The sequence below is a fragment of the Stegodyphus dumicola genome, chromosome 3, assembly GCF_044657685.1.
Source record: "Stegodyphus dumicola isolate Sdum_Otavi_A_Nest chromosome 3, ASM4465768v1".
Classification (NCBI taxonomy): Eukaryota; Metazoa; Arthropoda; class Arachnida; order Araneae; family Eresidae; genus Stegodyphus; species Stegodyphus dumicola.
Genome location: NC_140770.1, coordinates 250,914,488 through 250,939,338, shown reverse-complemented (window position 1 = coordinate 250,939,338; position 24,851 = coordinate 250,914,488). Strand labels below are relative to the sequence as shown.

Below are 24,851 nucleotides of genomic sequence, written 5' to 3'. Positions count from 1 at the left end.
CAGTCTAAAGGACTTAATCACAGGCAAATTCAGCAGTTCTTGAGTAATTTGGAAGCTGAATATGGTGATGTTGTGTATAACACTGAAGTACGTTGTTTGTACCGAGGAAAGATGCTTCAATAATATGTTTTCTTTGAAGAGCGAAGTTCAGCAATTCATGGACTCTACAGGGAAATCTATTCACGAGCTCAGTGATGAGAAATGGTTAAGGGACTTTTGACGTTTTCTTGTTGATATTACATATCATCTCAATGATTTGAACTATTGCTTACTGGGAAAAGATCTACTTGTTCATAATCTTTATTACCTTGTGAAAGCTTTTGAGACAAAATTAATCTTTTAAGAAAGTCAGTTGCTAAATAAGAATTCCAAAATTGATGGAGTGAGTGAAGAACTCTACAACATGAAAATAAAATAATTATGTGCAAGGCATTTCAAATTTGAAAGAAGAATTCAAAAGCAGATTTTATGATTTTCATGAAAATGAAATTTTTATCAGAATATTCTCCTTGCCATTTTCAGTAGATGTTGGAAGTGTTCCACCTGAACTTCAGTTAGAATTTATAAGTTTACAGTGTGATTCTGCAGTAAAATGCAAGTTTCTTGAAAATCCTACATTAATTTATTTTTATTCGAAGTACGTGACCAAAGACAAGTATCCAGGAATTCATAAACATGCACTCTTCATGTCTTCTATCTTTGGCAGTACCTAGATATGTGAACAGATTTTTTGTAAAATGAAAATCCTAAAATCGAAAAGAACAGATATTTGGAGGAAACTTTACGAATTGCAACAACACAGATTAAACCAAATATTGAAGCTTTAATCAAGCAAAAACAATGTTAAATTTCACATTAAAACGAAAGTAATTACTATCTCCCGCGAGTAATGTAAGTTTCTTCTTCTTCTTTTTTTTTTTTTTTAATTGTAAATGCATTTTGTAACATCGTTCTGTGTAATCATCTTTATACTTTTTTCAATAGTTAAAAAAAGTTGCAAAACATTTTAATTCGATTTTTATTTGACTTTTTGGAACCAATGTACGTATATATGCAAATCTGTAACACTATCCCTTTGCTTAGAATCAATTGTAGTCTTGCAAAATAAACCTCCCTTTTTGATATAAATTTTCTGATTACACTATTTTTTTGACAGACATGTGGTCTGTGGATCTTTGTTAATTTATTGATGTGGCTCTCCGGTATGAAAAGTTGAAGACCCCTACAAAAGACATATTAGATGAATCTTTCAAATTGTAAGTTTTCAATTTCTTTATTAATAAAAAAATTCCTTTTTATAACGCCTGTCTATGTGATAAGATTATAAGCACTTCTGGTCTTTCCATGCTTGTGTCTAGTGAAAAAAAGAGAAAATAAAGGGAAGATAAAAATGATAAGATAAAGATTCTAGTATCAGTCTTTCAGACGTTCTCCAAAAGTAAGAAATTCATTGCAAACTTTGTGTAAAATACATCCATTACATGTTAATACCATGGAAACATTTTTCATTTTGTCACTTATTTCTGGAATCTTCTAGAATCACGGGTCTATAAATCTTGCCTTCAAATTCTTCTACACTTTCCAAGCTGCAATGTCTAAAATCCTAAAGAAAAATTATCCCTACCAATTCTGTAACAGCAAAAAGCCAGAAATATTTGAGAAAAAAAAAGAAGAAGAAGGAAAAAGTGTAAAATTAATTTTATAGAGAAAAACTGATGCATATTCTGAGACAATTACATGGCAAAAACTCTTACTATGAAAATATTAAAAAGAAGACATTTTTAATTAATTACATAGCTAGTTTTGTAACTTTTTCATAAATTGTACTTTATAGCATTATACCTTGTTTATTTTTCTGGTTCAAAATCTTGTATAAGAAGTTGCCAAAATGGAACTTTATAATATGACAGCGAAAAATAAAAATATTTTATTTTAATGTAATATTTTTAATATAATTTCAATATATTATCATTATTTTAATGAAAGGTATCAATGTTACAATTTTTAAAAGAAAATCATCGAAAAATTCCCAGATCTCCAAATTAAAAATTTTCTATAGGAAGTGGTCTTAAAATCACCAAAATGTTGATAAGTCGCCAAATTTAGAACTGTTTAATAAGAGAATTCACATCCCGAAAAGCAAAAAATTGTTTAAGAGCTCTTCATTAAAAGAAATTAATTTTGAATTGCTTAATGTTTGACTTCTTACTTAGAAACTCGAGTATCTCACATTTATATTAGAATTAGGAACAAATTATAACCCATGAACCCATTCAAAAGATAACCACATGTCAGTGAATCGCCAAAAATATTCCTCTAAAATGCTAATTCACACTAAAAATGGCAGTCATAAAAACAGACAGAAATTTCAGATGATTAAAATTAAGGACCTTCTGCCGATTTTGGCCAAAATTAAGGTTTTTAAAAACCAAAAATCGATTCCAAAAACCCAAGGACTCTTAAGGACCGCCAAATTTGTAATTGATGATTCCATTTAGGAATCCTAAGGTTAAAACTTCTTTAAAAGCATACTCAGTGTTAAATATTTTGTCAACTGTTTTACTAAACAGTTGTCAACTGTTACTGTTTCTAAAATTTTACCAGCATTGAATAAAATTTTGTAACGGTATTTTTTTTTTTTTTTTGTTTGTCAAAATAAAAACAAAATTCTCTTACCTGCATCAAAATGTATTTTGCCTATACAGAAATGACAACCCAATTATTGGAATTTTTTTATTTATTTTTATTTTCTCCTTCCTCCCCACATGCCCTTCATTTTGTAACTGAAAGCATACTTGACACATATTTGAGAGGTCCAAGATTCGAGTGAGATCTTTCAATCTGGATAACAATATATTAGCAAACATTTATTTTTATTTAAAATATTTTGAACTTACTATTACTGATCTATATCCAGCGATTTACAGCTTATTGTAATGATTTATTATATAAATGATCCTTACCTGTTCCACCAGCCACATCTAGTAGCTGAGTTCCTTCTTCTGGAGAAAGGATTTGAATAAAATAATCTTTCCAGAGTCTATGTATTCCCACACTCATCACATCATTCATCAGATCATATTTAGATGCAACATTTGTAAAAACTGCTTGAACTAAACAGAACATAGAAAAAATATAAAACATAAATACAAAGTATTTTTTAATCCAAAAGTATTTACTGTGAACTGTGGTCAAATTCATCTATCATTTAACTGTCTCATCACCCAGAACATTGTTTAGATATGTTTACCATGGTGTAAGTTCATTCAATACCCAAAGAAGATGAAAGACAGTACTAGGATGTTCAATAAATTTTAAGATTAGCACACTTATACGAGATAAATAAAATTACTTTCTCAGTTTTCTACATAGCTCCTCCTGACTTCAATGCTCTTAACACAACAATCTGTCAAAGGTAGGATTCCAATAGAAGAAATATTTTGTTACAGCTTTCAAAATATTACTAATTGGTATCTTTCTGATGATCATAATTGCTGTAATATGACCCACAAAAATGCTTCTTCAGTTCTTAAAACAAGAAGACACTTGGTCTCGTGAATATGGAGAAGCAAAAGCTGAAATTTGCACTGCTGAGTAACAGACAGGAAAATCTGAGTGTTGTGTACTGCAGCATTCCTATACAGAAAACTTCTTTTCTGCTAAATGTGCTATGGTTTTTAAACTTATTAGGCTACACTCTGATTAGTCTATAGATTAGCGTTAGAAATTCTTATCATCTTCACATTTTTTAATATTAAAGCAATATGCAATAGTCCTTCTTCATCACAAAAACTGGTGCTCATAACCTTCCAGACAGTTATTTGGGTTATGAGCTCATGAAATTAAAGGAATTCACAGTGTTTCCAAATAATGTTTTTTTTTTTTTTTATTGTTTTAGGTTACAGTTATGAACACATGCTTCATTTCTTCTCATTAGCTGTGAATAAAACTTTCTATTAGTGTTTAGGTATCTCTCTGCCATAGACTTTTGCCATCTGCAGCTTTCATGCAGAATTTTCCTGTTTATTCAACAGCAATGGCCATTCCGGAAGCAATCTGAGAAACAGGTACTATTTTTGATCACACATTCCCCAACTTCAATTCCCTTGTAAGGTATATTTTAATTTTATAACAGTTATTTTAATTTAGTGAACCTTTTCTATCTTACCTCGTTTCGACTTACAACTTCCTACCAGAATGAGTTTTTAGAATCGCGTTGAATGCAAATGAGGAAGAAATGATAGTAAGGGAAAGTTCAACTGATTTCAAGACAGAGAGTTAAGAATCCTGAGTAGCGCGTTTGCCTTTGTGCTACGTCTCTCTAAGCTGTTGTTATGCTTGGCCACAGTATTACATGCCTTTTGATAGTTCACCGGCTAGTTTAGATTACGGGCCAAATATGTTAGAATTGTGTTAGCTTTGACTAAATCTCTTAGCTAGTCATAATTAGTTCTTACTTTTCAGTTTAAGCCCAAGTGGAGGCTTTGTTGTAAGCCCTAAGAAAGAGGCCGATTTTTAATCTTATTTTGAGTAAATAAAGAGTAATTTACTCTTCTTGAATTTATGATCTCTGTCCTTTGAACTAAGCGATAATTTACATAACAATTCACTAGGTTCCTTGACACTTAATCTAACAGAATAAAAGTGAGGTACTCTATAAGTTTTTGAATTTTATTACCATAATGTCTAAATAAATGATGCTCATCGAGATAAAGATTACAAAATTTTATTATTTTTGTAGAATTAGTTTATTTGTAACAAAGTAGCATTATTGCTATGCAAAGATTTAAGAAAATGTAAACTTGGCAACCATGAGAGACAAAAATAAAGCAGGCAGAAAAATTAATATGGTGTGATTATGATGTGCAGTAAAGAATACGAATTTTAAGATGATATGTGTGACACCATTGAAATGTTAGTGATCAGCTAACCAAAATAGAATATGGCTCAGCCTATGTGATCACATATCTTACTTTGATTAGGCTGTTTGACAAAAACAATATTATATTTTGCTCTGCATTTAATTTTTTAACACATAAATCTTTTTTAAAATTAGTTTAAAAGAACTTTTATAAGGGTATCACATATAAATATAGTCCTCTTCTTGTTTAGATTTTTATAATACAATAGAAGTCGAAATCCACAAAGCATTTAATCAAATTATATACATTATTGTAATAATTTATTACATGCATTAAATTATTATTACATATATAAATTGATTATATTATTCATTGTATTATATGTACACAGCATCGAGGTTTGCCGATTTCGCCTCATGCAAAGATTTCTGGTTTCGGATTCCAGTGCTAGAATCACTGTTGCTGTAAAATTTCAACAGCTTTTCGTTATTTTTCCGTATATCATACACAATCGTGCTGCAATTCCATATGATTCTGCTATAAACCGAGGAGTAGCACCTGCCTCAATCTTTTGCAAAATTTGCACTTTTTGCATTACCGTCAGTCAGTGAAACGTGCTTACGTTTTTCAACGTTGTATGTATGAATGTATTTCTTATCTGTAATTGTATTAAAAAGGGCTGAAATTTTTAATATATTCTTAATTTATCCACAAAATATCTGGATTAAAAAAAAGCAGCACTAAACAATCTTATGAAATAACAAAGCTCAGAAAGTACAACAGCGTGAATCGTGAACTTGAAAGAAGAATTGAGTGAATCGTCTGCTTTTTTACCTCGAAACAGATTAGAGGGAAAAAAACTTTTATCATGATGTCAATAATTTGGTATTTCCATTATGGCTCATTATTATTCGGTAAGTATTTTTTCTTCGATATTTCGTACTCAATGTTGCGGTTTCCGGAACATATACACTGAATGTTTATATTTTGAAAGGCAACGTGGATTTCAGGTCGGCGGATTTTTGGTATTTGACTGTATTGGCTTTGCAAGAGAAATGATCATTGCAAACAGAATTGTGGAAGGAAAGATCTTATATAGAGTGTTTTAAAACTTGTACGACTGAATATTTTTTAAAAATTAGTGGTACACCCATAATTTTGGCTAAGAAATGATTCAAACACAATCAAAGAAAGTTTCAATTAATAAGTTATTTCTTAATCTTTTAAAGATCATTTTTCTTGGGGAGGGGCTAGGGTCCATAATATGCAAAATTAGACCTGAAAAAATTCATAATTATATATTTACCAGTGTCAAAATATTAATTTTAAATGTTCTATAAAATTTAATATTATTAGATACAGAATTTTGAATATTTAGCATTAGAAGTTCAAACAACAGCAGTCAATGTTAATTTTTATAAACTTTCATTATTAGTTTCAAAAGTTTTGCCACAGAACCTTCTTCTCCAGCTGCATTAAAGAAAATGACCTATTTAAAATTTGTATGTATGGAGACTTAAAAACTCATGCTACTATATAAATGTTTATTACATATAAAATATTTAGAAAATTTTTTAGAAAATGTATAATGGACGGTATAAGCTAAAATTATCTGATTGTCTATTTCAGTTAATGTTGCAGATTGCGTTGTTCCTTAATCTTTGAATTGGCTTATTATTTTTTGCAAACTGTTAGAGCAATTTTATAAAAGTAAGCTTAAACTTTCGATTATGTCATATAGAATTTCCGATGCTGGAGCTCCCAAAGGATCTACAAAGCAAAAGTATGTTTCAATGTCCATCAAACAAAAAGTGAAATTGCTGCAAAAAAATGGATAAAGGCATATCCTTTGTCGAGATCTCCCATAGAGGGCGTTGTAGCACCCTCAACTGTGTGAGAAAAGTTTCGATTTGAGAGAGAGTTGGCGTGGGTTTTGAGAATGTAGTGTGAAGAGCTGTGTAACGCGTATTTGTTATGTAACTGTACTATGTAATATAATGTAATTAAATGTATTTATTTAAAATGTGGAGCAATTTTGAAGGAGCATACTTCACATTTTTTTGGAGCCACCAGTGAGGAGACAGAGTCGGTCTCGGAAGCTGTGGATTCTAGTGGTTTAGTTGCAAGCTTTGTTTGGGAATTTGTGGAATTTTGCAGGAAGTGAAGGCAGGCTTTTTTTTGATGTTTTGTTTGAAATTTGAATTGTTGTAAAATGTCGGAATTACCTAAGTTGAGAAAGGAGCGTAGCGTGGTTAGGTCTAGGTTAACTATGTTAATTAACAAAGTTGAAGCTTTAATTAAGGAGGATTCTAGCGAGATAGATGTTACGAATAAGGTAGATACTTTAAAGGAATTTCGAGCCCAAATAATAGATAAAGAAACTAATTTAAAACAATTAAACGATGAAGTGAAAAATCTTTGTAATTGTGATGATATAGAAGAGGAAATTACTGTGTCAGAGGAATATTCAGAAAAAATTATCCTCTGGAAACAAAAGATAACTAATGTAATTGATAGATTAATGAAAGATGAAATGAATATTAGTAATGTATCCTTTTCTATTCCTGCAACTGCTCAAGGTACACTAGAAAACCAAACCTTTAGAGAAACCAAAACAGTTAAACTTCCTAAATTGATAATCAGTAAATATTATGGTGATCTTGCTTCTTGGTTAGAATTTTATAACCAGTTTGAAAGCGCTATTCATAATAACAGTAATCTTACAAAGATAGATAAATTTAATTATTTAAGGTCATATTTAGGGGGTACGGCATCTAATTGTATAAGTGGTTTTGCGTTAACAGAAGAAAATTATGATTCTGCTTTGGATATATTAAAAGGTAGATTTGGTAATAAGAATACTCTTATACAGACACATTTGAATGAGTTACTTAAAATTCCTATTATTAGAAGTATAAATGATTTAGCTGGATTGAGAAAGTTGTTTGACAAAGCTGATACTCAAATTAGAAGTTTAGAGTCGTTAGGAGTTGAAACAAAATCTTTCAGCACTTTATTGATTTCCATTTTGTTAGAAAGAATTCCAAAGGAACTTGTTTTAGAATTCAATAGAGCGTATCCAGATAGTGATTGGAATTTTAAGGATCTATTTACCTTTCTAGACAAAGAGATACGGTCTAGGGAAAGGACATATTTATTTAGTAGTAAAACTGAAAATTATCATAATTTTGGTAATGAATATAAAAGTAATTCTAGGAAATTTGAAAATAAAAGGCTTAATACTAATAGGAATATATCAACTGCTAGTTATACTACTAATGTTAAAAGAAACTGTATATTTTGTAATAGCAAAGAACATGAATTTTGCAAATTTGGAAATGTTGCGGAAAGGAAAAATAGATTACAAAGAGATAATCGATGCTTTCGCTGTTTCTCAAAATTCCATTTAGCACGACTCTGTAAAACTAAACTCAACCCATGCAAGAACTGAAACAGCTTAGCTCACCACTCCTTGCTACGTGAAAAAGGTAATAAATTAGCTGAAGTCAAAGGGGGAAAAGAGAATTCAAACGCGGTGACTCAGTGCAGCTCCTCTCAGCGGGGGTCAAATGGCAGTGCTTTACTGCAAACTTGTACTGTCTTGGCTTGTTCGAAAGGAAACTTTAAACTATGTCAGGTGTTAATGGATAATGGGAGTGAAAGATCTTGGATAACAAAATCTTCGGCAGATGCCCTTAGCCTTAAAACCATTCGAAAGGAAAGATTGTCAGTTTATGCTTTTGGGTCCGCGAAAGCCATAAATAAAACTTACAGTGTAGTAAAATTAACATTGAGAAATAGAAACGATCCTAAGAAATATATTGAGATAGAAGCATTAGTTACTGAAATGATTACTGCCGCACCCATTGTTTTTCCCAATATAAATATTCAAAATATTTTTCAGCAAAAGGGTTTAAATTTAGCTGAGGCATGCATGGATTCAGATGAAGGTATTCAAATTTTAATAGGAGCAGATTATTTTTGGGATGTCATTAAAGAGTCGAAAGTAGAAAAAATAACCAAAACGCTAAACTGCATACAAACTATTTTTGGCCTTACACTCCAGGGCATACAAAATAATTCTGAGGATGAAATTTGAGGAAACATAGTTTCGACAAATTTTTGCATTGGCACTGATATGCAGATGCTATGGAATTTAGAATCATTAGGAATTACAGATTCTAATAAGTTATCAATTGCAGATGAGAATTTGATAAAACAATTTGAAGATAATTTGAGGTTTGTAGATGGAAGATACGAAACTTGTTTGTTATGGGGAATAAAGCCAACGGATTTAAAAAATAACTTTTGTCTTGCTAAAAAAAGACTTGAGGACTTAAAAAACAATTTCGAAAATAATGAGTGGTTGGCGAATGAATACAAGGACATAATTAAAGATCAACAGAGTAAAGGAATAATTGAAGAATGTTCTAGGGATGCGAAGGAATATTTCATGCCACATAGAGCAGTTGTGAGAACCGATAAGGATACTACTAAAGATCGCGTGGTTTTCAATTGTAGTTCGAAAGCGAAACTAAATCTCTCTTTGAATGATTATTTAGAGACTGGGCTGAATTTGAATCCCAGTGTACTGGATGTTATTTTAAATTTTAGGAAATTCAAAATTGCATTTTGTGCTGATATAGAGAAAGCATTTTTGTTGGTTGGAATTTCAGAAGAGGATAGAAAATTTTTAAAATTCTTGCGGTTATCAGAAAATACAAATGAAGACCACAAAATAATGCGTATGACACGTTTGCCATTTGGTTGTAAGTCATCGCTATTTATTTTAAGTGCAACAATAGAAAAGCACTTAAAGCAGTACAGGAATAATAAACCCGAATGTGTTGAAATGTTGAACTCTTTACTGTATGTAGATGATTTATATTTTGGCAGAAATAGTGTTGAAGAGGCATTTAAGCTGTCTTCTGAAGCTGTGTCGATTTTAAAGGATGCAAGTATGATTTTGCGAAAATTAAAAACTAATTCTGAGAAACTGAGGTCATTGTGGATGGAGAATGGACTTAGCGATGATATTTGTACTTCTGATTGTCAGTTGAAGGTTTTAGGCTTGAATTGAAACCCAGTACATGATAAATTTTCTATAGATATAGCAAGATTAATGGATAGTTTAAAGAGTTTGAAGAGCAAAAAGCGTTATGTCTTGCATGTTGCAGCAATGATTTTTGATCCAATTGGTTTTACAGCTCCATTTGTAGTTAGGATTAAGTGTTTGCTACAGGAAATTTGGGAACGTGGTATCGGTTGGGATGAGAAATTGCCAGATGACCTTAAAATCAAGTGGACTAGCTGGTGTTCTGAGGTTAAATATCTGAAGGATATTTCAGTTCCGAGAAATTTATTTGTATGTTGTGATAACTTAAATTAAAAAATGGAAATACACGTATTCTGCGATGTGTCTCCTATAGCTTATGGTGCTGTAGCGTATTGTCATTACTTAAATGATAAGGTGACATTTCCATGTCGTTTGTCATGCCGAAAAGCAGAGTAGCTCCTTTGAAGAAATTGACTTTGCCACGATTGGAACTAATGGCAGCAGTCATAGGAGCTAGAATAGGAAAGTATCTGGAAGAGGTTTTTAAGGATCTTATTGATAAATTTGTGTATTGGACTGATTCCTTAATTGTCTTGTTTTGGATAAAGGGTTCTGCGAAACAATGGAAACAGTTTGTCGGTAATAGAGTGGTTGAAGTGCAGGAAAAATCAGATACCAGGTCTTGGAATCATTGCAGTGGAAGGGAAAATCCTGCTGATTTAGTTAGTAGGGGTGTGCTAGCTCAATGTTTGTTGGAAGGTGATCGTTGGTGGTGTGGTCCATATTGGCTAAAAAGGAAAAGATAATTTTTTCCCTCAGCATCCACTGAAGGATATCCCACTGGAAGTAGTAGAAACTGAGAAAAAGGGATGCGTTGTGATTGCTACTGTGATTAAGAATTTTGTGATTGATGAACTGCTTCATAAGTATTCTTCATGGACAAAACTTTTACGAGTTATAAATTGATGTCTCAGATTTATTGCCAATGTGAAACGATCATCAATAACAAGGACAAAATCAAATTTTCTCCAGACTGGAGAGCTAGCTGTAGCACATTCTTGGGTAATCAAGTCTGTGCAAATGCAAGAATTTAGTGAAGAAATCGATCATTTGAAAAGGAGAAAACTAGTGAGTCCTCGCAGTAAACTCAATATGTTGAATCCATTCTTAGATGATGAGGGTATTCTAAGAGTGGGAGGAAGACTAAGAAATGCTAGCATCGCACAGAATGTAAAATATCCAGTCATTCTGCCTAAATCACACTACATTACAGAACTGATAATACGATATTATCACTATAAATATCTTCACAGAGGAGCACAAATGCTCCATTCAGAAATCAAGCAGAGATATTGGATTATAAAAGCACGAGCAACTATTCGAAAGATCATTCGTAAATGTGCAACATGCTGTCGACACAGAAGTGAGCTGTCATATCAAGCAATGGGCGATCTTCCAGCATCTAGAGTGAATCCCACAAGATCTTTTTCGAAATGTGGTGTGGATTTTTCGGGTCCTTTCCAAGTTAAACTGAAGAAAGGGCACGGTGTTCGGACAGTGAAGATCTACGTTTGCGTTTTCGTATGTTTTAGTACTAAGGCAGTGCATTTAGAACAAGTTGGAGACATGACGACGGATACCGTCATAGCAGCTCTAAAACGATTCACTGCTAGACGTGGAAGACCGGAGGAAATGTATAGTGATTGAGGCACTAATTTTATAGGTGCCAACAGGCAATTGAAATCATATCGTTCTGACCAAAAGGTAGTTAGATACTTAATAGAGGAAGATATTAAGAGGAATTTAAATCCACCTTCTGCGCCGCACTTTGGTGGACTGTGGGAAGCCGCGGTAAAAGCTATGAAATATCATATGAGAAGAGCAATTGGTTCTCAAGTTCTAACTTTTGAAGAATTTGCTACTTATCTAGCAGAAGTCGAGGCATGTCTGAATTCAAGACCATTAGTAGCGATTTCAAGTGATCCAGATGATTTTCCGTCATTACACCGGGTCATTTTTTAATAGGAACATCATTAAAGGCTATTCTGGAACCAAATGTGTGCGACGAGACTCTAACACTTTGCAATCATTGGAAACTAGTTCAGCAAATGTCACAGTCCTTCTGGAGGAAATGGTCTAAGGACTATTTGACTCAAGTTCTCACAAAATGGCATCGTGCTTCAGCAAATATTAAAGTAAACGACTTAGTAATCATTAAGGAAGATAACACACCTTCCTTAAAATGGAAACTGGGATGTATCACCAAAATTTACCCAGGTAATGATTACAGAGTGCGTGTTGTAAAAGTAAAAATTGCTGATGGTGAATTCAAGAGACTCATTCACAAACTGTGTGTGTTACCAATGGACAGTTAAGTATCGTGAAAAATTTTGAACTTTAACTTGATATTCATCTATATTCATTTGAATTCTCTAAGTTTTAATGTTATTGTACATATTTATGTTATTAATTTTGTGTAATTCATTGTTTATAGTTATATGTTAATTTAGGCTTAGTATTACTCATTTATAAGCAAGAACTATTTAATCTAGAAATTATATGTTTACTAAGAATAATGCTAAGTAATAATTTCATGTAAGAGGTAGTTTGATGTCCTGAATGGTCATCCGTGGGGAGTATGTTGAGATCTTCCATAGAGGGCATTGTAGCACCCCTCAACTGTGTGAGAAAAGTTTAGATTTGAGAGAGAGTTGGCGTGGGTTTTGAGAATGTAGTGTGAAGAGCTGTGTGTATTTGCTATGTAATATAATGTAATTAAATGTATTTATTTAAAATGTGGAGCAATTTTGAAGGAGCATACTTCACATCCTTTGTTTCTCTAACCATTCCGAAATCTGTTTATCAATTTCACGCTGCTCTGCGGGGAGGGGGGGTCATATATTTTATATGATTTATTTTATATGATTTAAATCAAATTCCTCGTCATTATAATTCGCTTCCGATAGTGAAGAAAGTGACAGAGAGGTTATTGAAAACGAAAAAATCTCGATTGACAAATTAGTCGCTATTCTCGACACAGCAATTATAGGACTTGAACAGCGGAACTTTGTAACTGAACAAGAAATTATGTCTGTTTATAGAATTAAAGAGAAAGTATTAGCACATAAAATGAAGCGACTTAAACAACTTACATTGAAAGAAATGTTTAATAAAGTAAACAAATAAATATTAAGCCTATTTTTTTTTTTTTTTTGTAAATTTTGATACCCTTTAGATCAGTGCTCCGCAACCGGTGTGCTGCAATCAAATACATGTATTTGACATTCTGCAATATTTTATCATGTATTTAATACACAATGACAATTTTTTTCCTTAATAAAGTCTATTTTAAATGTTTTTATATATTTCACTGTTGTGTGTGTGATTGTAAGTGTGTCAGCATTTGAATTTTTTTGGCACTTCCTTGATAACTCGGAACTCTTTGGTGTGCCACGAAATTCCAGAAAGATTTTTTGTGCGTCGCAGGTGAGAAAAGGTTGCGGAGCACTGCTTTAGAACATAATTGTTCTTTATTTCATAAATTACGGTTTCATATTTTTAATTTTATAATTTCTGCATGCCATCTTGGCAGATTTAAACTGATGATCTATAATCTGGAATCGTTGAAGTCCTGACGAGTCTGGATTAACGACTTTTGGATTATCGGTTTTTCCGGATTATAGATCATCAGTTTAAATCTGGTAAGATGGCATGCAGAAATTATAAAATAAAAAATATGAAACCGTAATTTATGAAATAAAAAGCAATTATGACCTAAAGGGTATCAAAATTTACATAAAAAAAAAAAAAAAAAAAAAAAAAAAAAGCTTAATATTTATTTGTTTACTTTATTAAACATTTCTTTCAATGTAAGTTGTTTAAGTTGCTTCGTTTTATGTGCTAATACTTTCTCTTGAATTCTATAAACAGACATAATTTCTTGTTCAGTTCCGCTGTTCAAGTCCTATAATTGCTGTGTTGAGAATACCGACTAATTTGTCAATCGAAAATTTTTCGTTTTCAATAACCTCTCTGTCACTTTCTTCACTATCGGAAGCGATATTTTCTGGATCTAGAACCATACTACAGATTTTGATTGGGGCATTGTCGTCACAAAGAAAAACTTCTGTTATATCATCTTCCTTTATTACCGCTTCTCCACATTTCTTTACAAAATCCAGTAACTGGAAATTTTCACCTTTAGTTTGCGATGTCTGAAAACCTTCAAATTCACGGCTATCATCTTCATCCTCCTCACCATGAAATATGGTGAGGCCATAAGTTATGCCATAAGTTTTTTAACGTACCTGGAGACACATCCTCCCACGATCTTGCGATGCTCCACACAGCAGATTTTATGCTAAAAAATTTCAAAATGTCTTGAATAGTCTTGCTACTGTTCAAGAAATTTAACATGGATTTTAAAACTGCTGCTTTATATTTGCATTTTAGCATGTGCACTATTCCCATATCCATAGGCTGAATGATAGACGTACAATTTGGAGGGAAGATTAATACGGATAAATTATCTTTCACTAAAACTTTAAGTGAAGCATGCGGCAAACAGTTTTTAACAATCAGGACCTTTTTTGAGTCATCAGGTAAACCAACCGAATTCAAATGTTGTCGAGCCTCGGGTATAAAGTGATTTTCAAACCAATCATTCATCAACACTTGTGTCATCCATGCTCTTTTATTTGCGTGATATATAACAGAGAAAATCGTTACTCCTTTAAACACTCGAGGTCCTGCATGTCGATTGCGAAAAGTTTGCACTTGTGCGTTCCTGCAGCATTTGTGCACGCTAAAATTGCTAGTCTCGCTTTGGAATCTTTGACACCAGTTGGAGCCTTTTCTGTAGAGGTTGCCAAGGTATTTCCTGATACATATTGCCAAAAAAGACCAGTTTCATGAGCATTGTAAATTTGTTCTGGAGATAATTGTTCACTAGTAATGAATTCATCTGTAAATTGTTCAGCAGCTTCAGTATCAGCTGAAATTTTTAATTGTCTTATACCATGGCAATTTTTAAATTTGGTTAACCAACCTTTCGAATATGTGCAATCTCTGTTAAAGTTAATTTCTTCATGAAATATCTTGGCTTGAGCCATTACCATTGGACCCGTCAATGACATGCCCTCGCTGCGACGCTGTCTGACCCATTCAATCATCACTTTTAGCATAACGAACCCTTTTTCTGTTATTCATTGCAAGTGGGGTGTCGGAATCCACAAAAAATCCAAAATGCTCTTTTTTCTCTTTGCTTATGTCATATACACTTGACTTTCCAATGTTATACTCTTTGCATAATTTTCAGACAGATATGCCTTTATCCATTTTTTGCAGCAATTCTACTTTTTGTTTGATGGACATTGAAACATGCTTTCGCTTTGTAGATCCTTTGGCAGCTCCAGAATCGGAAATTCTATTTGACATAATCGAAAGTTCAAGCTTACTTTTATAAAATTGCTCTAACGGATTTGCTCTGCAAAAATTAAGATAAAAATTTTTTTGCAGAGCTAAGATAAAATTGCTCTGTAAAAAATAATAAGCCAGATCCAATTCGAAGATTAAGGAACAACACAATCTGCAACATTAACTGAAATAGATAATTTTAGCTTAGCTTATACCGTCTGTTATACATTAAACGCACATGCATAAACATATTATGCACATGCGTTTATGCATGCGCAGAAAGTTTGTAGCTTTGAGGTCCGGATTATAGATCATTCCGGATTAAGGACTTTTGACTGTATTAAATGATTTTTGATGACTTTTAGACAATATTGAATACAATAGCCATTTCATATAACATCATCATTAATCCATAGAGAATCATTATAATGAAAGTTTTCTATATTGATACATATCAGGTGAATCAGTTTAATTTTTGTTCTTTTCTCTTAACAGAGTGCTGCATACAGCGAAACTTAAATATTGGTATGAAATCTAACTAGATGGTGGCAGTTGTAATGATACATAAAGCTTCTTGAGAAGAATAGCTGTTTTATGTATAATGAATATATATAATGTTTAATGCACACAATATCAAGGATGCGCACATAGCTGTTTATATGGAAATTTCCCAAAAAAACAGTAATCTGTGTTTGCTTAAAAAAAGAAAAAAAATCAAAGCATTGCTCACAGCTTTTGCATTGTGGATATTAGATGTATATTAGTATTAAACATTACACGTGTTGTCATTGCACAGCTGTTTTATTATGGGATATAAATAGGCTACCACATTTGATGCTTTGGCACACATCTGGTATTTGGCAACCCATTAAAAAATTACCTAATTCTTTTTAAATATAGTTCCAGCAAAATTACAGGAATAAAGCAATGTAATTATTAGTGTGGTTAATACTTTTGATATAGGTATATGTTAAGAGCAATTTGAATTAGGCATGCTAATTAGATTAGGGTAATTGTTTAAGGCAAAGCATGCAATGGTGATCTGCTGAAGGGGAAGGGGCTTTTAGGGAGAACTTCCTATGGAAATTATCTTTCTATGGAAAACATATTCATACTATGAATGGGAGAAATTATAAATAATACACATGTGGCTATTCCATTCAAGGGATCTGAATCAAGTTAAAATTCAGCAGCTTTACCAACTTCGTGTTACAACATGCACTACTTACTAAAACTGTACAAGTTGCAGACCCATTGCATTTCACAGCTTGATAAAGCAAATAAAAATACAATTTGATGTTATTATTTTACCTGAAACTACTTCATGAGTTCAAAACCTTTTAATACTTTGGCTGATCTTTGGAATATGATAACAGGTAATTTGGCGACATTTTGGTAAGGGGATAAAGGTTACTAGCTAGGACTTTAGCAGTGTACATGGATAAAGTCAAGAGTGTGTGCAATTCTGGGATGTTTTTTTAAGTGAAAATAGGTCAACGCGTACATGATACCGTGTATGAGCAATTCTTAAAAACGCGGCAAGCAGTGGGCGATTCTGCACTTTCTCCCAATTTCGCACCTAATCTTTGTCATGATTAAGCACTTTTGTTCCATAAAAGTTCTAGCATAAGCGTAATTCAGCTAGCAGATTGTAGGAAAAAAAAATGTTGAGTTAAAAAAAAAAAAAAAAAAAAAAACATGCCTTTGCTTCGTGAAAACAAAATGGCGTCCAAACAAAAACTAGCAGGTTGCTGTAGCAGGGTTGGTCACCGAATTTTTGTCAAAAAATCGCCAAGTTACCATAATCCAAAAATTAACCAAGACTTTTAAAAAGTGGAGAGATTCAACATTTCAACAACTGCTTCTTAACAATAATAACAATTTTAAGCAAAATAGAAGCAATGTTCTACTTATAAATTAATGTGCGGGCTTTGTATTCATTTCACACATACATGCCTTGTATACTCAGAATATAAGCTATAACAGTTTTTCTCTTTGCTTCACCTCCACTAACGAAAACTGTAATTGTTACCAAAATAAATAAATAAAAGTTTCAAAGTTCTTGTTATTCTAAACTTTTTTTTAACATGGAACAAAGAATGGCTAAAGCGCAGAATCGCACACTTATTTGTTTGGTGCTTTTTACAAGAGTAAGAAGAATTGGATTTTTGTCAATTTTCTTTCACTTTTTAAGTGAAAATAGGTCGATGTGTACATGGATAAAGTCAAGGGAGTGCACAATGCCATTTTTGTGTAATTCTGGGATGTTTTTTTTAAGCAAAAATAGGTCGATGTGCACATGGATACCGAGTATGTGCAATTCTTAAAAGCGCTCCAAGCAGTGGGCGATTCTGCACTTTCTCCCAAAGAATTATTGTGGTTAATAAGTTTTAGAATTACGAAACACTTGAAATAAAGACAACATGAGAAAATTTCTTTATGAATCATGACAAAATACGAAAAAGGATGACACTGAGAAAGTTTTTCAAAATTAGGGGATACACAAATAATCCGCTATATAAGAATTTGGTATTACCTTTTTCTCTCTTCTCATTCGGCGTTACTTCTTCAAAGCCAAAGAAATGTGCTTGTTTGGTATATTGTGATTCATCAGTAGACATACATTTTTGATTCAGTATCTTATGCCAATTCCTTTGATTTGTTGTCGTAAAAAGTGTTTTACAGAATCTGTCTAAAATCCCTCGGCAGATCATTTTCTTCTTAGAAATGCCAGTAAAAGCGATACAAATATCGTCTGCTTCTCCAACGCGGTTAAGGTTTTAAGCTCACGGTCAAATAATTTGTTACTGGCTGGCATGTATTGTCAATAGTTTCTTATACGTATATGCGTATATATATATATATGTATATATATATATATGTATCTATATATATATGAGAGAGAGAGAGGGAATCCTAATATTACTTAATCCCTTTTTATAAGAAAGTTAAAAACTAATAAGCACATACATATAATTTTTTTTTTTTTTTTGCTTTCGTTGAACCGAGCCAATCGTTTGCGCGTATTCAGGGTGGAACATTTAAATTCTATAGCTGACGCATTTCCAATATACGTCTTAAAATGTAGTTTACGTTTTTAGAAATAAAGTTAGGAAATTTTATATTTCAGTTATTTCAATGGTAATGAAAGAATCTTGCTCATCATTCTCTGAATTACGTTTGACATAATTTATAATGATTCATGTACGATGTTCATCATTAAATTCTCTTTCACTAATTGTAAATTCTGTTGTTGTTGTGAAGACATTTTTTTCATTAGTAATATGAATTCATGCAATATTCTGAAGTGAATATGTGATAATTTTATTTTAAAAAGATCAAATTAAAAAGTGTATTTTATGATTAACTCTACTCAATACGTAAAAATTATTTTCCTTAGAAAAATGCCTTTACCAAATGTTAAAACAACTTACGTTCGGCCTATTTGTGGATATACTGAAGATCATAATGTATTCACGGAATTATCTTCACCGGTGAGCATCTGACTTATCTATTTTATTTAAGTAAATTCTTTAGCAACAGTCAAAGTTTTAATGTTTGTAAATGTTGTCTGTATTATTTCAGTATTTCATTTTTAATTGTTAATTAAAGTAGTTGCTTTAAGATGAATTTATTAGAATAAGAGGAGAGTAAGCGTGTAATAAAGGGTGGCTAATCTCACATACATTGAAACAGCTTCATATTTTCTGTGTTTTCCTGTTTTATCACACACCTTTTCGAGTACAGGAATGTATTTAACATGTTATCTGTTACTTGTTTGAATAAGAGTGTAATGAAGGGTGGGTAATCTCACATACATTGAAACAGCTTCATATTTTCTGTGTTTTCTTGTTTTATCACACACATTTTCGAATACAGGAATGTATTTAACAGGTTATCTGTTACTTGTTTAAAATGCTTTTGGTATAAATATACCAAAAAGCATTTGACTACAAGCATTTGGATTAAGGAAAATGCAAAAAAGCATTTGAAAATAAGCATTTGACTACAAGCATTTGGATTAAGGAAAAGTCTAAAAGCATAAAGCTTTGGCACAGATTCGCCGTTCGCTCATTGAAATGAATTAGTTCTTTTTAACGATTCACTGCTCACTTATAAGAAAAGTAACAATCTGGCCAATATTTACATTTTTACAATCTATGGATATTGTTCCGTGAAATGATAGTTAAATATAAAGGCATATAAATTCATGTGTACTGAGATGTATGTATTTCAAAATATGTAAAAAAATAGCAATTCTACTGAATACTGAAACCAGAACTGTAGATAATCAGAAAAAGTAGTGGTAAAAGTATAGTTTAGGGCACCGCTTGGCGAATTTTGGTGGTACATGGATACCAATTTTGTGCAATTCTTTAACTCATTACTTTGGCTGGCGAAGCTGTGATTTTTGCGCCCAAAATCGCCGCTACACAAAGCCAAAATAACAAGACAAACAATTGCACAAACTCGGTATCCATGTACACATCGACTTATTTTAACTTTAAAAAAAATCCTCGAATTGCACAAAAATGGCATTGTGCACTCTTTTAACTTTATCCATGTATACGTCGACCTATTTTCACTTAAAAAAAAATCCCAGAATTGCACAAACTTGCATTGCGCACTCCCTTTACTTTGTCCATGTACACATCGATATATTTTCACTTAAAAAGTCAAAGGAGCACCAAATTCTACAATATAAACAAACAAAAAATACATAATTTCAATAAAATACATTTTAAACCAAACAATAAAATAACATAAAAAAGGAAAAAACATGTTATACATTTAAGCATTACCAAAAGCAAATACAGTTAAAAGTCGTTAATTCGGACACCCATAATCCGGACCTCAAAGCTACACACTTTCTGCGCATGCGTCGCTTCGACGCATGCGCGTAAGACCTTTACGGCTGCGAATTACTGTGTGCGCGTGCGCAAAATATGTTTACGAATGCGCATTTAATGTATAACGGACGGGATAAGCTAAGCTAAAATTATCTAATTATCTATTTCAGTTAATGTTGCAGATTGCGTTGTTCCTTAATCTTCGAATTGGATCCGGATTATTATGTTTTGCAGACTGTTAGAGCAATTTTATAAAAGTAAGCTTGAACTTTCGATTATGTCAAATAGAATTTCCTATATATATTTACTAATATGTAAAGGATATACAAAGCGAAAGTATCTTTCGGAGTCCATTAAACAAAAAGTGGAATTGCTGCAAAAAATGGATAAAGGCATATCCTTTGTTTATCTAAACTTTAACGTTTGTTTATCTTTAACGCCGTAACGGCGTGCAATGAATTGGAAGTTGATCTGTCAGGACTACCTTATCTTAAGGGCAGATGTTTTTATTTTATTTGGCTTATAATTGCTTACTCAATGTAGTATTTCATCTCGATGTACTCCGTCTTTGATATGATTTAAATCAAATGCCTCGTCATTATAATTCGCTTCCGATAGCGAAGAAAGTGACAGAGGTTATTGAAAACGAAAAAATTTCGATTGACAAATTAGTCGGTATTCTCGACACAGCAATTATAGGATTTGAACAGCGGAACTTTGTAACTGAACAAGAAATTATTAATTAAAATTAAAGAGAATGTATTATCACATAAAAAACGAAGCAACTTAAACAACTTACATTGAAAGAAATGTTTAATAAAGTAACCAAATAAATATTAAGCTTCTTTTTTGTAAATTTTGATACCCTTTAGGTCATAATTGTTCTTTATTTTGTAAATTACGGTTTCATATTTTTAATTTTATAATTTCTGCATGCCATTTTACCAGATTTAAACTGATGATCTATAATCCGGAATCTTCGAAGTCCCGACGAGTCCGGATTAACGACTTTTGACTGTATTCATTTACCATAATTTTCGAGTTCGCTTCGTACACCCAGAACCACGTAAAAATCAAAATATCAATCATACTCAAATGACTTTTTTCAAACCAGGTACTCTTTCTGATCGAACACTTCACATAGTGACCATCTGAACCTTTCTTCCTACAAACCCATTCAAATCCATCTAAATGGTTTTTACGTTCGACTAGACGCATATCCTTTCTACGTACAGGATACTTATAATGGCTACTAAGTAAACCTTCATTCACACACCACTCAGTTAAAGCTCTTTTCCCCTTTCGTTCCAAATCTTACAGAAACTTCAAATTAATCTTACTATATTCGGCCATTCTACCATCTAAAGAATCAAACCAGCACACACCACAAAAACGCTTACAAAACATCCCATGATTCAAAATTTCCCAGAATCATGCACCCGATTAATCACAATAGGGTTTCCATAACATTCAACTATTCAGGCTACCATAAATGAAACAACAGCTTGGCGATAAATCAAACAACTTCACCATAATACAAAGGGTACCTTAAAGTCTACTCTACCCAACGTAGTTAATGTATTATCTCAAACATCTGAGCTAAAGTGTCGCAATTTTCAGAATGTGCCAAATCTGGCAACCATGTGCGTAGCCATTCTTCAGGCAATCGTGTTCATAACAGCTCTCCTGTGCAAAAACCGCATTTTTGGAGATATTTTAGGCTTAAAGTTCGAAATGTAGACAGAAAATTTAGATAGTAATATGGCAGCATGGACTTCCTCGAAAAAAAAGTTTGGCAAGAAATTTGTCGCTGCATTTGCCGACCTGAGGGCACATATAAGAGTAGTTCCGTGAATCCTATTGGGTTGAAAACTCTCTGCATAATTGATAGTACGTTTCATCTTGTTACTCAGAGATCAATCAAGTCGTTATTAGGGATGTCACAAAACAATGAATCTTCATAGTTATTCCACAGAAGACCAACTACTTTGAAAGGTTCACTCATTATAAGTTTTTCACTGCTCATTTCTGTTTGTTCCCATTCTGTTAAGTTATCACTTACTATTAACTGAGTTGATTTTGCAATAAAGTATTCTTCATTCTAACTCGCTGAATTGACACAGTTGCCAACATAGAAGGAATTTTTCAGTTTTATAGCCACTTCTTTCAAAGAAAGTTCACATTGGTCTAAATGAGAATTTATCACTGCTCTTAAAAGAAACTGACTGCATTTTAGTCTGAAAACTATTCTGCAATGGCGAAATTTTCTCATAAATTCGTGCAAATGCAGTAATGCTTGAAAAACATTTCAGTCTGTGCGAATATGAGAGGCACATTGGAATTTTTTTTTCCCATGTATAAAAAAATTATTCCAAAAATAAATGAAAAAGGGTACTCACACGTCATACTGAGACTTTTTATGCAAATCAAGCAAACACAAACAGACAGTGAGACAGATCACTATGACATGGCACTGTTCATTTATTTTAAAGTAAAAGATGTTCAACATGATCACCAGAAAAATGCCACCTGTCAGATGGCATCTTTAGCTCTACCAAGTGGCTTCCAAGCAAGTGGCTGTAGCGGTCTGTACATGTGAAACGTTCAGTATCCCAACCAAAAATCTGCCAGGCTCAAGTCTGGTGATCATGATCATAACTTACAACCTCGACTTATGATTCGATCTTCAGTGAAATATTCCAACAAAAAAGTGCTGTCTTCTCGTACAGTGTATGGCATATCATCATTCCACAAAATGTGGTGACGAGTAACGCATGTCTTTCCTGTACACAATGCACACACAATGTGGTCACACAAAAGTGTAACATATCATTCTGCAGTGACTGTGCAGGTTTTCTGGCAGGATATAGGACAGTGCTTTTCAAAAGAAAGAATGCTTTTAAGAATGCTTTTAAAGAAAGGCCCAGAATGAAGGACGTGGTGAGCCACACTAAACAATCGCATGAGGAGAATGCTGTGGCTTGGTCAAGTAGTCAGGAGGGTTTGACATTGCATTTGTTTTGCATATTGACGTCACTCTACAGTGATTTCATCTGTCTACATGACATTCAGCAACCATTATTAGTCACATTCCATTTGTGCCTGTGTGCGAGTAGCAAAGATTTGTCTTGCTACATGAGTGCAAAGTTTTGCTAGCCATAACTGGTGAAATGTAGCAAAGTTTTGCCAGCAGTATCGACAATGTTCAAGGAGCAATCGTCCACGCTTCAAGGATGGTCTTCTATTTGATAGACAATCATGCAAATACTCCATTTCCTCAAAACTTTGTACAGTACAAAGTCCGTAATCCAGACGTCCATTATCCAGAATGATCTATAATCCGGACTTCAAAGCCACAAACTTTACGCATGCGTAGAGAATGCACATACATAAAGCATATGCACATTGAAAGAAATGTTTAATGAAGTAAACAAATAAATATTAAGCCTTTTTTTTTTTTTTGCAAAATTTGATACTCTTTAGATAATAATTGCTTTTTATTTCATAAATTACGGTTTCATATTTTTAATAGTATAATTTCTGCATGCCATCTTACAAGATTTAAATTGATGATCTATTATTCAGAAAAAACCCTAATCCGGAATCGAAGTCCCGACGAATCCTGATTACGGACTTTGTACTGTAAATTCAGTACTGCATTCAATGAAATTTTTTGCATCTCCAGTCCTTTTTTTCATGCAAAACTTTCACGATGCAATACTTGCAGATTCGCCATACTTGTAGAAAAGTTTAACCACTAATGCTCGATCTGGTAATGATAGCATGTTGCCGGTTATCAAATGACAAATCAATTGATGTGTTGATATGTGAGTAACAAGTCTAGCATTCAGCCTGGGAAAATAGAGCTCTTGCAAGGTTGATGAAATAATGCCAAGAAATGGAGCATGGCAAGTGCAGGTTCATAATAAGTAAAATTAGAAATAAGGACAAATATGTTGCAGAGTTGCGGAGTAAATTGTAATGCAGTGCTAAATGAGAATAAGGTGAGAAGAGCATGTGAGTATGAATGTGGTGTCAAAATGGGAAACACAAGTGGTGTGGTGAGCGAATGAAAATTATAAAAGTGCAGAAATTGCAGTACAAGATTGCAAAAAAGGAAAATCCAATACAGAAAGCATGAAATTACAGATAATACAGTATGTGCAGATATAATGAAGATACAGGTGCTATGACAACACAGATAAAGCTAAAATATTTGATTAAATGAAAAGCAAAGAAACAAAATTTTGAACCAGTACTATGTATATAAAAGGAAATGTAGGTAGCCAGTACTATGTAGTACTTAATATGGAGATATGAAGTAAAGTGAATGACTGGAATGAAGTGTACAAAGAATGAGAAAATTGAATTAAGGGGGTGCACAAGCTGAAATGAGAAATAGAAAAAGCTCATACCCTCAGTCATCTGATCTGTAAATATCTATACTTGAAGAGATGGGTGGTGTAATGATGCAGGCTGTAGTCATCTTCAAGAATTTTGTAACAGAAAACATTTTTTTAGTTCACTTTCTCACTGGTGACAGTTTTAGAGAAGAAGTTTTAGTTCTGCCTGAGAATGAAATCTTTAATGCTTTCTATATTGAGGTCTTTTTGGGTACCTTCATTTCGCAGAAAGTAGGGAGCTTTGGTGATCATCCTTAGAATTCTG

General features: G+C 32.8%; 2 protein-coding genes across 13 annotated transcripts in view; one reads left to right on the top strand and one right to left on the bottom strand.

The window, feature by feature from the left end:
• Positions 1-18,108, bottom strand: part of Coq5 (ubiquinone biosynthesis protein COQ3, mitochondrial) — a 41,500-nt gene extending 23,392 nt beyond the window's left edge. Inside the window, exons 1-2 of one of the 2 annotated variants that reach the window (XM_035362835.2) lie at positions 17,870-18,108; positions 2,964-3,113 (exon numbers count right to left, since the gene is read on the bottom strand). In XM_035362835.2, the coding sequence (XP_035218726.2) occupies positions 2,964-3,113; positions 17,870-18,047 (328 nt within the window). In that variant the 5' untranslated portion in view covers positions 18,048-18,108. The remainder of the gene's footprint in view (positions 1-2,963; positions 3,114-17,869) is intronic. The other variant, XM_035362836.2, reaches the window with a different exon arrangement.
• Positions 1,166-24,851, top strand: part of LOC118191969 (uncharacterized) — a 205,433-nt gene continuing 181,747 nt past the window's right edge. For 4 of the 11 annotated variants that reach the window (XM_085814031.1, XM_085814037.1, XM_085814035.1 and 1 more), the window contains exons 1-2: positions 18,334-18,474; positions 18,734-18,827. In XM_085814031.1, the coding sequence (XP_085670157.1) occupies positions 18,738-18,827 (90 nt within the window). In that variant the 5' untranslated portion in view covers positions 18,334-18,474; positions 18,734-18,737. Of the gene's footprint in view, positions 1,257-3,930; positions 4,068-18,332; positions 18,475-18,733; positions 18,828-24,851 lie in introns of those variants that run through there. The other 7 variants (XM_085814032.1, XM_085814029.1, XM_085814033.1 and 4 more) reach the window with 4 other exon arrangements.